The sequence below is a fragment of the Enhydra lutris genome, unplaced genomic scaffold, assembly GCF_002288905.1.
Source record: "Enhydra lutris kenyoni isolate GAN:26980312 unplaced genomic scaffold, ASM228890v2 scaffoldscaffold11, whole genome shotgun sequence".
Taxonomy (NCBI): Eukaryota; Metazoa; Chordata; class Mammalia; order Carnivora; family Mustelidae; genus Enhydra; species Enhydra lutris.
The window spans coordinates 16062589-16075896 of NW_019154095.1; the positions used below are offsets into that span (position 1 = coordinate 16062589).

General features: G+C 40.8%; 1 protein-coding gene across 5 annotated transcripts in view; it reads right to left on the bottom strand.

Annotated features, from left to right (window-relative positions):
- LOC111144430 (sorbin and SH3 domain containing 2) overlaps nt 1-13308 on the bottom strand; it is a 90311-nt gene that overhangs the window by 51266 nt on the left and 25737 nt on the right. For 3 of the 5 annotated variants that reach the window (XM_022498728.1, XM_022498732.1, XM_022498731.1), the window contains 4 exons: nt 10306-10372; nt 9183-9227; nt 5981-6170; nt 3917-4031 (listed from right to left, as the gene is read on the bottom strand). In XM_022498728.1, the coding sequence (XP_022354436.1) occupies nt 3917-4031; nt 5981-6170; nt 9183-9227; nt 10306-10372 (417 nt within the window). The remainder of the gene's footprint in view (nt 1-3916; nt 4032-5980; nt 6171-9182; nt 9228-10305; nt 10373-13308) is intronic. The other 2 variants (XM_022498730.1, XM_022498733.1) reach the window with 1 other exon arrangement.

The following is a 13308-nucleotide window of genomic DNA, read 5'->3' on the forward strand; positions in this document are numbered from 1 at the left end:
TTCTACAATTTCAAAGCATTTAGTTGCTTTTGAGGTTACAGAAATTCTACTCTTCTCCATATTCTCATTGTAGGCATATAATTTCTATATGTGGTTCCAAACAAAAAGAAGTGTTCACATAACTTAGTTCTTAAAAATTTATGCTCATTAGATTTTAAAGCTTTAATGGTATTCACCACCATGTTTTATATTTATTCTGGTTCCACAGTAAATGCTACATGTATTGTCAGCTGGATTGAAACCACCAGATGAAACTCCCCGAATTTTTATACTTTAAGCTTTGACGATCATCATTGATAAGGAAGTGTAAGTTCACTGCGGGTTTAAATTGCATTTCAGCTCTGTTTTTGGTGATTATTTCTTTCTGCTTTTATCATTATGTGCTGGCTTAGTTACTGTAAAGAAAGGTAATGTCTTCCTATTGTTTTCATTTTACCACATGCAGAGAGATCCTGAATATGTGCTTAATTTGATTTGATTTAATTTAATGTAATTTAATTTGGCTCACCTATAAATATATCCAATCCAGATGGGATGTAAAGTTTTTATTAATATAATCTCAGCAGAGAGTTTGTGTGATTGCTTTACGGACTACATGTGGTTCAAGTCCATTAAAGATAAATTCCTGGTAATTGCGAAGTACTTTTGTAGATCAAAGATTAGCCCCCTTAATCAATGTTTTCAAATTTACAGTCAAATGAACATCTACAGCCTTCAAGAAACTGCACTGACCTTTACTTTCCTGCTAAAACCAGAAACACTTATTCCATTGATTCCTAAGGAAGAAGGGGATCCCTTTGGCCAGAGTCTGGGGGAGGACTTTTATTCAAGCTGTATGGCCCCCTCTGCCCACTGTGTATTTCAGGGAATCAGGGGATTAGTGAATCACAGTTACTAAGAGCCATGTGTCAAATCCCCTTTGTGTACCTTGATGGACACCCACATTGCCGTTTGTTGCTAGGAAAGTATAGACTTTACAGATGAGCCACAGAACAGGGATCAACCCTCACCAGTTTTACCCACTAATCACAAGGGTAAAACCTATAGTCATTCATTCAGTTATTAGTTCGATGGCTATTCACTGAACACCTGCCATGTGCCAGGCATTGTGCTGGGTGCTGGGGATACAATGCGTGCACTAGGCACGGTCCCCGCCTTCAAGGTGCTTAACATCTAATGAGGGACACAGACAAGTCAATGGGCCGTTAGAATTCAGGGTGTAAGGAGGAAATGCCCATTGCTATAGGCACACAGTAAGGGAGTTTTACTTCCTATCCCTGTTCCCAGGTGTCAGCCATGGTGCCCTGGAGAAAAAAGAGACAAGGCCACAGGTGAGATGGGACGGAGAGAGAGCTTTCCCGGCGGAGGAACGGGCCTGTACAAAAGTCCAGAAGGCAGGCATTGAAGGCTGTCTGTCTAGCTGGCTTATGGCGAGTTGGCAGGAAAAGCCGGAAGAGACATGAGGCCGGAGAGGTCAGTGGGGGCCAGACCACAAGGTTTTTTGGAAATTACATGAAGAAATTTGGGTTTTGCTCTCAGGGTACTTAAGGAGCATTAGGGAGGATAACTGGGTAGCTGTCCCTGTCATACAGGCAATGGACACCCTGTGGCCAGCAGAGAGGAGGGGCAGGGGGAGGACTTTGAGAACTTTGGGAGAGCGGGGGGAGGCCAGGGTGACACTTGGAGAGACTGGGCAGATGATGGGGTCATCTAGGAATTCAAAAGAGCAACAGAAAATTACCGAGAGTTTTGTATAATTTACGAAAACTAAATAGGAAAAGAGCAAAGGAATGCTCACAAACCATCTGGGAGTAAAAAGACAGGAGAGCGCATTCCTTTGAAATCCTCAAGTTTTGTTCATTTGCTACTATACCACGATCATTTAGCAAATCTGCTCTTCATCTCCTACACCTCATGGGTTAAAGATGCTCCCGGATCCTAAGGAAACCACAGTGGTCTCTGCAATACCACTGCGCAGTTAGATTTTTGTCTTTTTTTTTCTGCTTTAGGGAGGCAATGAGAATGAATTCAGGGTGACAAGAAAAAAAGAAGATAGGCCGTTCCTAGAATAAAAAAAGGCCAGGCCAAAATGACATAGATGACTAGCCCAAATCCTTTTGCATAGCGCTGGCCCCCTGCAAAATTGCTTAGGAGGAATAAAAATGTTGGTTCTTTCTGTTTCTCCACATGACACCCATTCTCATTTCTTTCTAGGTTTCTTGGTTCCTTCCACTCCTTTTTGCCTGTGGTTGCAGAGCCCTGTCCATACCCAAATCTCCAGCAATACCATGCTCCCAGAGCTTTCTCTCCGTCTTAGAATACAAGTCTAGCTTTGCATACTCATTGAATGAAAGATTCAGAGCTCCTCAGGGTGGAGACTGCGTCTTGGTCACTACTGTGTCCCAGCACCGAGTATGACATCAGGCACATAGTTGCTGCTCAGTAAATGTTACTGAATGACTCAATAATGGAAATATCCTGGTGAGGGAACTTCTAAAACCCATCCTGTTTCCGGAGACCACAGCTACTAAAGCGTTCAGTACAATCACAGCGTTCTTATAAATTGTCAGGAAGATCATCAATGATCATTTAATTATTTACATTTAAATCTGAGGCTCATTATTTTGCAGAATTATTTGCTACTTTCAGTTTTTTGCAATGGTAACGTCATGGTTCACTCAATTCTCAGACTAGAAATTTCAAAGGATGATATGCAATCGTACAAGCTGGTAAACGAGTTCAAAGTTTGCAGTAAGCCTTCAATCAAGTGATGCTCCTTTTTTTTTTTATTTCAGTTTTTCTGGTGAAGTTCTGTTACTCTAAAAGATAAGAGTTATTTGAAGAAAGGCAAAGAAGGCTTACATAAACATTATGTTTGAATTATGTGATTATAAGGTTTTTGAACATGTTTCTCAAGAACATAACCATAAATACAGGGTTTCAAAAACAAAATCAAGGGCGCTCATGTTGGGTGTGGTAAGGCAAAGGTTTCCAATCAAATTTCAGGGCTGGGCTTGCATTATATGTAATAATATGCTTTTTTGGATACTCTTAAAGGAGTGAACAAAGAAAACTTTTTCCTCTTCACTGACAGCACCCAAAATTCTTTTAAGGCAACGAGGAGTGTAAATTATAAATGGACCTCTAGAAGCAGATTTTGATAGAGATGCAAAGGAATTATAGTTTCAAAGAGATCCTGAGGGTCGAGGAGGGAAAGCAGAGGACTCAGAAAGGGGGACTGGGAAAATAAAAACCAAGAGGGCCAAAGAATAACCCTATTTGTTATATCGCACTTGGAAGAACCAAGTGGTTATTTTCAAGTTAATGTATCTTTTTGTTTGCATGGGTGAAATAACTAGGAAAAACCTCTGCCAAGTTAAATAGAATCTTGATCCATTAGATGGACAGTCAGGAAGCTTGAGGCTTGGTAACCTGAGAGAGATTTAATAAGAATCAATTAAAACAATTTGTTTTTTTTTAAAAGAAAGGCATTTGGGAAATTTCCCCTTAATTCAAAGAAACATTAAGCAACCGATGTGGAAGGGATGGGACTTTGTGGGCCCATTTGTATCAGAGAGACTAATGAATGATTTTTCTCATTAGCAATGTAGACTAGCAATTAAGTATTGCATTTATGAATTTAAAAAAAATTAAGCTCAGGGCTGTGATGAGGCACAGCGATAGTACCATGAAAATGGGTCCCCTGTTTGGTTGGTAGGGATAATATATTAGAGAGCGTATCTCTAATTCTCAGACAAGAGGCACGAATCATGATACAAAATCAACTTGATTTCTAAACACTGCCAAATCCATAAATTACTTTTGCGACAAACATTGCTAAATGATACAAACTTCAAGTCTGCTTGGGAACCCCGAAACCTAGAGAGCCGGCATTCTGTTTAGTGCAAGTGCTTACTGGTCTTTCATGCTGGAGAATGGATGACTTCCCGGGTTCATATTCAAAAATACTCCTTGGCTCAGAACGAAATTTTCTTGTGTCCACTTTTCTATCTGGAGGATCCCAGTCATGCCTAGAAATAAACAACAATTACATAAAAACAATTCTGTATGCTTCAAGCAGTACTATAAAACCACTTGCTGTTTACAAAGTGAATCTTAGCATAGGTTTTTAAAAAGTATCTCAGTATAGAAAGTTAATCTGCAAAAAACACTACATGTATATGTTATTTTATATAAATGATTTAAGGAAAGCCATTCTTTTATTTCATATTATATTTTCCTCTATTTTTTTTTTTTTCATGCACGATCCTGCTGGCTCAGTAACTCACACAGAGATATACAGAAATGCACGCAGCCAGTGCTCTCCTTGGAAACCCTGGGGATGGTGTACAAATCACAGCTGTGTATACTCATGTCAGAGTAAATGACGGTTATGGTCCATTGAGTTATGTGAGTTTAGCTCACCGCTCTGTGACCTGGCATCCTTGATCCAAAGTGACAAGGAGTAATGCACACGCCATGCCTGATCTTATTTATCCTGCAAGTGGCATCACAGTTTGGGAAAAGTACAAAAGTGTCACTTGGGCTGCCATCCATAGAAGCAAGCTGTGTGGCCGTGGAGAGCCTCCTTTGGTGTTACCCTTGAAAAACTGGAGTCCGACAGCCACCCTCTTGCATAAGAGACCTTGGAAGCAACTCTTTTTCCTGAACTAATATCCTTCAAAAGGAGGTCAACGAAGAACTTTGAAAGTAAAGCTTTTCTAGGTAGCCGGGGCAAAAGAAGGCTTCTATTGAAACAGTGTATATGGAAGCCAGCTAGAAAATCTAAGCGATTATCATATTTCTTAATGAGAAATTTATTTCTACTAAGCATAGGACAAGTAATACATTTAAATTTGAGTTAATTTTGGTTCTTTTTTAATAGCAGAGATGCCATTTTGTGTCTAGACAATTATTTCTCAAATTTAGGGTGTCACACTTATAAACATACAGTTTATCATGAGGAGATTAAAGTGAGGACCTCTTCACACGTGATGTGTGTCTGTTTCATGGTATCTTGTATCCTCTATATGCATCAGTTACTCTTAATGGTACAGTGGGATAAATATAATATTTATGGGATGAATAGGATAGGTGGATGCTTAATAATTAGTATTAATGTTGAATGATTCTTAGATTGTCCTTAATTGTCAGGATTGCATGGGCTTTAGTCAGAGCTGAGTTTGAATCCTGGCTTGGACATATGAGCTGTAGGAGTTGAGAAATTTACTTTAATTCTCTAAACCACAGTTTCTTCTCTCTAAAATGGGTTTAAAATAGAACATATTGGTTCATTCTCAGAATTAAATGACATAATAGAGGGAAAGTACTTAGCATAGTACTCGGCTCACAGTGAGCTCTCAACAAAGGTTACCTATAAGTAGATTAGTCATAATTTTAATAAAAATTACACGGTGAAAGTGTGTTTATAAATTTTTATTTTTGTGTGAATAGTTCCTATAAAAAATTTAGTGGAGCAATGAAAATTAGTATCATCTTGAAAAGCTGGTAGAAATGAGTCACAAATAGGCACTAACTACTGCCTTATTTATTATTTATGACTAACCTTGCCTGCTTTCAAAAAGAGACTGTTGTGTACCAGAGGGGAAATTGTAAATCATTAATAGACCTAACATTTCAAATCTGAGGAAAATGAAAATTAACCCCAGAGTCTTTGACATGCAATGTCAAAGGAAGTAGGTGTCAATTAATTCTACTTATTCGTCTTCTTATATACATTTATTGATCAAAAAGACTGTGCTCATGTTACTTCAAACCTAGGCGATTATGAGATCATGAATCAAGATTCTGTTTGCCACAGTCGCACCAGAGGAGGTCAAGAGGGCGCATGCGCTCTCGGAGGTTCTGCGCTTAGCATCTCCGTAACGTGAGCACCAAGTCTCCTGCTAGAGTCTCCTGCCAGATGGTCTTACTTTTATACTAAACTGAAGATAAGCCACTTCGGGGGGAAATGTCTTACTTTTCTGTTGAAGATCGATCTCTTGGCCGAAGTGGTGGGACCGGAGGAGGAACATGTGGGGGAGGGACAGGGGAGGAGGCATCCTTAAAGACATCAGTGCCATTGTCCGAGTGACTTTTGGAGAGGGGTCTGTAGGTCTGGGTCTTTGCCGCAGGATGTGACTGAGCGCTGTAGGGTGAGTTGTACAGGCCTATCGTGAAACACAACACGACAAAACAAAAAGAAGCAGATAACATTTTAAAAGCACATTAAATTACTTACACCCCACAAAATATCCAGTGATCTTACCAACATTGTTATCAGTAAGCATATCCATGATGCATGCATTGGGGAGTACTACTTAATCGATTTATGAATATTATTAATTTATTAAGCATGATTAATATATTAATTTGTTATTGATATATTCTGTACACAATGACTGATTATGGTGAATCTTCAACAATCATTTTGAAATTAGTAATAATTCAGACTGGTATGAGGAATCAATGTACAGGTGCTCAAAGGCAAATTTTCTCCTGGCTAATATAAACTAATAACATAGTTAAGTTTAAAAAATAGTTCCCAGAACCATTTCCAAACATCTTCTATTACTTTAAAAGTTCTGATTTACATGTGATCTTTGACATGTTAATTGCAATTGAACAAAATATTGAGCAAGTTGTACGTGTGCTGTGTATAAGCCTTAAGCAAGGCTTAAGGACACAAAAATCCCCTTTAAGCTTGTAGTGGATCTGGGGAAATGGGGCACGGATAGAACTGTGATTGAAAATAATTGGGGGATGCCTGGGTGGCTCAGCCGCTTAAGCATCTGCCTTCAGCTCAGGTCATGATCCTAAGGTCCTGGGATCGAGTCCTGCATCAGGCTCCTTGCTCAGCAGGGAGCCTACTTCTCCCTGTGCCTGTCGCTCCCCCTGCTTGTGCTCTCTCTCTCTCCCCCTCTGTGAAAGCAAGCAAGCAAGCAAGAAAGAAAGAAAGAAAATAATTGGGAACATGATAAAGGGCAAATAAGGAAAATACATATTAAAAATTAAATATCTTAAAAGATGGTGGATTGGTCAGAGAAGATATTATGGAACCATGGCACTGGAGTGAGCCCAGGAGGACTGGTTTGGGTGGGTGGGTGGGGGAAGCGGGCAGCAGAGATGGCTTAGGGAAAAAAAAAAAACACAAAAATAGGCAGGAAGGACTAGACAGAGCACAGTGGGACGCAGGGTTTGTAGAGAGTGGAGAGGCTCGTTCCAATTGCTTTGTCTACCAAAGAAACAGCAAAACCATCTCTAAGCACTCTGCGAGGTTATATGTAACTACTGTTCAATTTACTAATTACTAAAGGATACAGAATTTCAGTAGTAAAAATCAGTATAAAAATTCTGAATTTCCTGCCACCTGAATCTTTTGAGTCAGGTCAATTTTCATTCATCGACTTCTCCTGAGGGGCCATACACATTGCAGTGACAAATGAAAAGACAATGTCTGGGGATGCCTGGGTGGCTCAGTTGGTTGAGTGTGCGGCTCTTGATTTTGGCTCAGGTCATGGTCTCAGGGTCATGGGATGGAACCCTCCATTGGGCTCCCTGCTCAGAAGGGAGTCTGCCTGAGGCTTCTCTCTCTCCCTCTCCCTTTGCCCCTCCTCCAGCTTGTGTTCTCTCTCTCTCTCTCTCTCAAATAAATAAATAAATCTTTAAAAAGAGAGAGAAAAAGGAGGGAAGGAAGGAAGAAAAGACAATGTCTGCACTTATTGTTTTGCCCGGATTCTACAATCAGACTTCAACTTTACAGCTTGTGAAGAACAAAAAGGAGTCACTTCTGTATGCTGAGCCCCATGTCACCAAATGGACACTTAATTACAGTTTTGGCTTTGCTAGCAATGGAATCTTAAACCAGATGATCAGGAATTGCCTGACCAGCACCAGTGAGCTCACCTGCCATGCCCAAAAGGAAAACTAATCTCGCAATCACCTTCCCACTTTTTTTTTTTTTTTTTTTTTTTTGCCTAGTATAGCTTCCTTGTTTGGCTCCCTTCTGCCCTATAAAAGTCTTTCTTTTTGTACAGCTCCCCAGTGCTCCTTTCTATCTGCTAGATTGGATGGTGCCAGATTCGTGAATCGTTGAATAAAGCCAGTAATATCTAAAATTTACTTGGCCAAATTTTTTTGTTTTGTTTTGTTTTGTTTTGAAGAAACTAAACCCAGGAGGTGAGTCCGGAGAAACCGTGGCTAGGAATAAAAGTTGAAGGAAACATTTTCCTGGGCTTCCTGCTGTCACCTGGAAGAGAGAGGACCCAAACCTCAGAGCTAACCTTGTTCTACCCGGTTTTTCTTCTCTGTTTGTCCTTGGAGACCAGTCAGCAGAATCCCCAACAGTTAAGGGGCTTGAGCGCTGGCCTTCAGGCATCAAGGAGGGGGAGAGTCTTGTGCAGTTCTGCAGCTGACAAGGGGACCCCTAAGGGAGGCGAGGTTGCTGCTGTTGAGGGAGAGGGGAGCAGCCCCATGTCAGGAAAGGAAAACCAGGCTCTGCAAGTCTCCGGCCTGGGGGTGAATGGCAACAGGAGGCCCTCCATGGGGTCCCCTAATGTGACATTTAGGAGAAAGGGAAATATTCTGGAGGGGTCCTTCACTCCGGCCTGCGACCGAGGCACAGGACACCAATGCACTCAAGCGCAAGGAGAAACGCCCAGAATCGCGGTGCTGTCATCAGGACCGTCGGCAACTCTGCATCAGGAAAGTGGCCCCGCAAAGTGGGATTTTAAAAAAACCCTTCAATGAATGTTTGCATTTTGGGAGCACAAGCAGGGACAAAGTCACAGAACACTTTGCCGGACTTGTTTTTTGTGAAGTGTAATTGAACGATCTTACGCAATCGTGACTGCGCTCGCTGCTGACAAAAGAAGATCTTTATCTGACTTCGTACCCCAGTGACAGCGTGTTCGTTCCCGCTGTCCTTCAGACTTGGGTTAAACATTCCTGAGGCCCAGAATAAAATGACAGTGAGAATGAATGAGAGAAAACAGTATTAGTTCTCATTTCCATGAGAAAAGATCGATCCTCCGGTCATGCATGCTTTGAGAAAAGAAAACCAGCAACCTCTTGATTGTACAAACTGAAAACATGCGGCTCAAACGGGTGAAAAAGTGAGTGTGAGTGCTTCCAAGCATTGCCGAGCATACAGCATTCATCGTCAGCAAGGAAACCCGGCCTACCTGCATTATATGTATAAGGAGTATTATACATGTCTGTGTCATCATCTAGAAAATGAAACATAAATATTATGGTAATACAGATTCGGTCACCATATCATAACAAGACAGTAGAACTTCAGAGAAACAAGCAAACAAATATTTGGTCGAAAACCAGTGTATTGGGTGCCTGGTGCCTGGGTGGCTCCACCAGTTCAGACTCTGCCTTTGGGGGTGCCTGGGTGGCTCAGTGGGTTAAGCCTCTGCCTTCAACTCAGGTCATGGTCTCAGGGTCCTGGGATCTAGCCCCGCATCAGGCTCTTTGCTCAGCAGGGAACCTGCTACCCCCTCTCTCTCTGCCTGCCTCTCTGTCTACCTGTGATCTCTCTCTGTCAAACAAATAAATAAATCTTAAAAAAAAAAAAAAAAAAAGACTCTGCCTTTGGCTCAGGTCATGATCTCAAGGTCCTGGGATCAAGTCCCACATCGGGCTCCCTGCTCAATGAGGAGTCTGCTTCTCCCTCTCCCTCTGCTCCTCCCCTCTGCTTGGGAGCTCTCTCTCTCTCTCTCTCATTCTCTCTCGGTCAAATAAATAAGTAAATAAATCTTAAAAAAAAAAAAAAGAAAGAAAGAAAATCAATGTCTTTTGTCTAGTTCATAATGCCATTATAAAAATTTTTCTAATATTGTTTTGTTGCTGGCTTCTGACGTTTGCCCTTGCTTATCTGTGACCTATCTGCTCGGGCAGCCCTCTCCCCAGCATACAAGATCAATGCCTTTTCCTCCCTTCTTTAGGCAGCTTTCTCTTCTGAATCGCGCACCTCTGCTCACTCTCTCCAAAAGAAGATGACATGTGTGGACAGAGGAACAATGAGCCTGTTTATGCACCCACCGGGCCACACAAGTCGCTCCAGATTGCGACAGGGAAGGAGGGAGGGAGCAGAGCGCTAGGCAGCCCTTGGCAGCTCAGGAGTGAGGCAGGAGCACAGGTGTCTGTGATTGGAGGGTGACAGAAGGAGAAGAGAAAAGAGGGAGGGCCGTGGTGGTGCTAGGCTGTTAAGAGTCTATGTGAACGAGAACTCTATAGGAGTAGACAGATACCTCCCTCAGCCAGGAGGATCGGATCAGAAAACAGTAGCACACATACCTGGTTTGTGCACCATGTGAATTTGCTTAAACATTGTCTTGTACCAGTCCTTTGGTCTGTCAACTGTCTGTAAAAGAGAATGTCCAGGAGTTAAAAAACGGATTCCAAATCAACAGTGTTCCTCAAGGTTCTTCTTTCTATACTGTATCTTTTCTCACAGTAGATCTCTGTTCTGGGATTAAAAATAAAAGATCTATTTCATGACGGTAGTACCAGTAATGTAACCAGTTATGGCTGCAGTTTGTAAATATGTTACCCCTTGTTTGCATGAGGCTGAAATGACACATTATATGCTATGGTTTTAATTTTTTTTGCAAATCATACTGTGCCCAGTACTAGATAGGTGGTATTTGCACAAACATATTTATATAAAATTCATGGAATAAAAGTCGTGGTGTTGCAATGGTTTGCTTAACTCCTTTTGGTGATAATTATCATTATTCTTAAAAACATTTTAGTGAGTGTTTTGTTCAAAACATTATGTTTAGAATTAACTAGGGAATATTTTTGACTTTCAAACTGTATTCTGATCAGCTTAAGCTTAGAGAAATAAAAATATGATATAGTTCTGCAGCAAACCTAAAAAAGATGTAGATAGTATCTTGAAATTTTTTAAACATGATAATAGAATGTATGCAACATTTGCCTAGCTAAATTGTAAATTCCTTGAGAGTAGAAGCTCCTTACACAGCCCAGGATTTGGGCATGATAGAAACAGTGGGCTATAGTGGAAAGAAGTTAGTGTCAGCTCAACCTAGATTCATATCTCGCTTCCCTTAATTATTGTTTTATACTTCTTAGCAATATTAATTTGGGCCAGTCAGGTAAGCTTTTAGGCCTCATTTTTGTCCCTTCTAAGATGAGATTATATCTACGTCAGAGGATTGTATGGAAATAGAATGAAGCCACGTATACAATAAGACCTAGAACAATGCCTAGAATATAGGCTGTGCTCAAGGAACATTACGTATTTAAGGATAAAAGAAAGAATGAATCCAGGTTATTGGATGGAATCCTACCTGATTCTACACCTGTGAAAGTAGACCTCTACCTTTATAATCATAATTAAAGATTTTGCTTAGCAAGATCTTTATCTCAATATATCCAGACATACTCCAGCAAGAAACTCGATCATTCTGTGTATGGTAATAAAGAAACTGGACTTTTTGAGACAATTCTCTTGATATAAAATACTCTGTGTTAGGACTGGCACAGAAATATTCTTGTACTTTTTTAGACTGAGCTTTGGTATGGATTTTATATCCTATTTTTTTCCTCAGAAATGTGCTAATTGCATTTTTCATCTGGAAATTGAAGGGGTGCCATATTTACATTCATTTTCGTCTCTAAGAATATATAGTTCTGATAATCGCCATAAATATAGATTAACATTAAGAGCTACTTGACTTCGTTAGGAGTCACCCCTTTATTCATTCAAGGCTCTTTTTTTTTTTTTCTAAAGATTTTATTTATTTATTTGTCAGAGAGAGAGCACAAGCAGACAGAGTGGCAGGCAGAGGCAGAGAGAGAAGCAGGCTCCCTGCTGGACAAGGAGCCCGATGTGGGACTCGATCCCAGGATGCCGGATCATGACCTGAGCTGAAGGCAGCGGCTTAACCCAAGGAGCCACCCAGGCGCCCCAAGGCTCTTTTGTACAATGGGAAAAGTGAGGACACTGTTGATTGACCTTATATTGGAGTGGTGGGAGTTGGTAGGAGGGGGGAGTGATGAAGCAGGTGTCTAGTTATTATTTGCTGGCTTAAATACAGTAGCTGAACATGTATCTTTAAGGGACATGTTCCTAAAAGATCAATTTCTCTTTCATTAAGCTCTATTTCCTTTAGGTATTCAGCACCAGATAATAAGACATCACTTCGTGGACACACATTTCCCAGCCATACCTGGACACAAGCAATAGCAACAAGGAAATCGAATAAGTAAGTTGTATCACTGTATATGGCAATGCACCTTGACAGACAGGAATTTTTTTCCTTCACTTGCTGGAGGGCATGGATCAGGCAGGAGCTCAGTTCTGCCATCTGCTTGCTTTATATGGTGAGCACAGAGATGCCAGGAAGTGCCCAACTGGTTGGCAAAGAATAGGAAACTGGTATAAGGCAATACTAAAACTCTCTGTCCCTTTCTAAAAGAGGCACTCCAAGCATTTGAAGTTTCTTTAATAAATGACGTCATAGACATGTTATGGCTAATGCTGAGATGAAGTAAATAGAAGTCTACTCAAATTTACGGATGTTTACTTTCACATATGTCCTTCAGGGTTATTTTAAATGGACAGTTAACTACTAGCAATTCACTATTTGGTTGTTTTCTATGATCTTGGCAGAATACATCTGCGTTTTACATTGCTACAGCTTACAAAGTATCAGAGCTCTACATTGATGTATCAGGCAGAGACTTCCAAAAAGGGAAAGGACACATATTTTCTACACACGAGTACACAGTGATTCTATTCTATTTTTGCCCCTCTCGAGCTTTGAAAGGGCTCACACGGTGTTATATTTGAACTAGAAGAAAAGAATCTTGTATTTCACTTAACTAGCTGGCTTTAATTAGACAGGCTCCTGGGACCTGAACCCTAGCGATTTTTGTTGTGATTAAGAATGGTAGTAAAAGGCTAACACAGACGTCCCAGGTCACATGAGAGAGGGCAGACTGAGGAGCCTTCATTCAAATCACTCAAAGGTACATTTGTTGACTTTTGGCTTTCTAGGGTTTCTAGTTTACAAAATTCTGTTTCCTTGGTATAGGCTGGTTGTCTAAAATGAGACCATAACGTGATACACTGAGACAGCACTGCCTTTGGTGGATACACTGAGCAGAATTCCATGGGTAGCAATTTGAGTCTGATCATCATTACTCTCTACACGGATGAGAAAGAAAAAACAACCTTGGAGATTCTTGGCCTGCTGTGGCTCAGAGATGGCCTGACTCAACATTTATAAACACAGCTATACTTGGGGATGTGCTCAGCAAGGCTGAAAA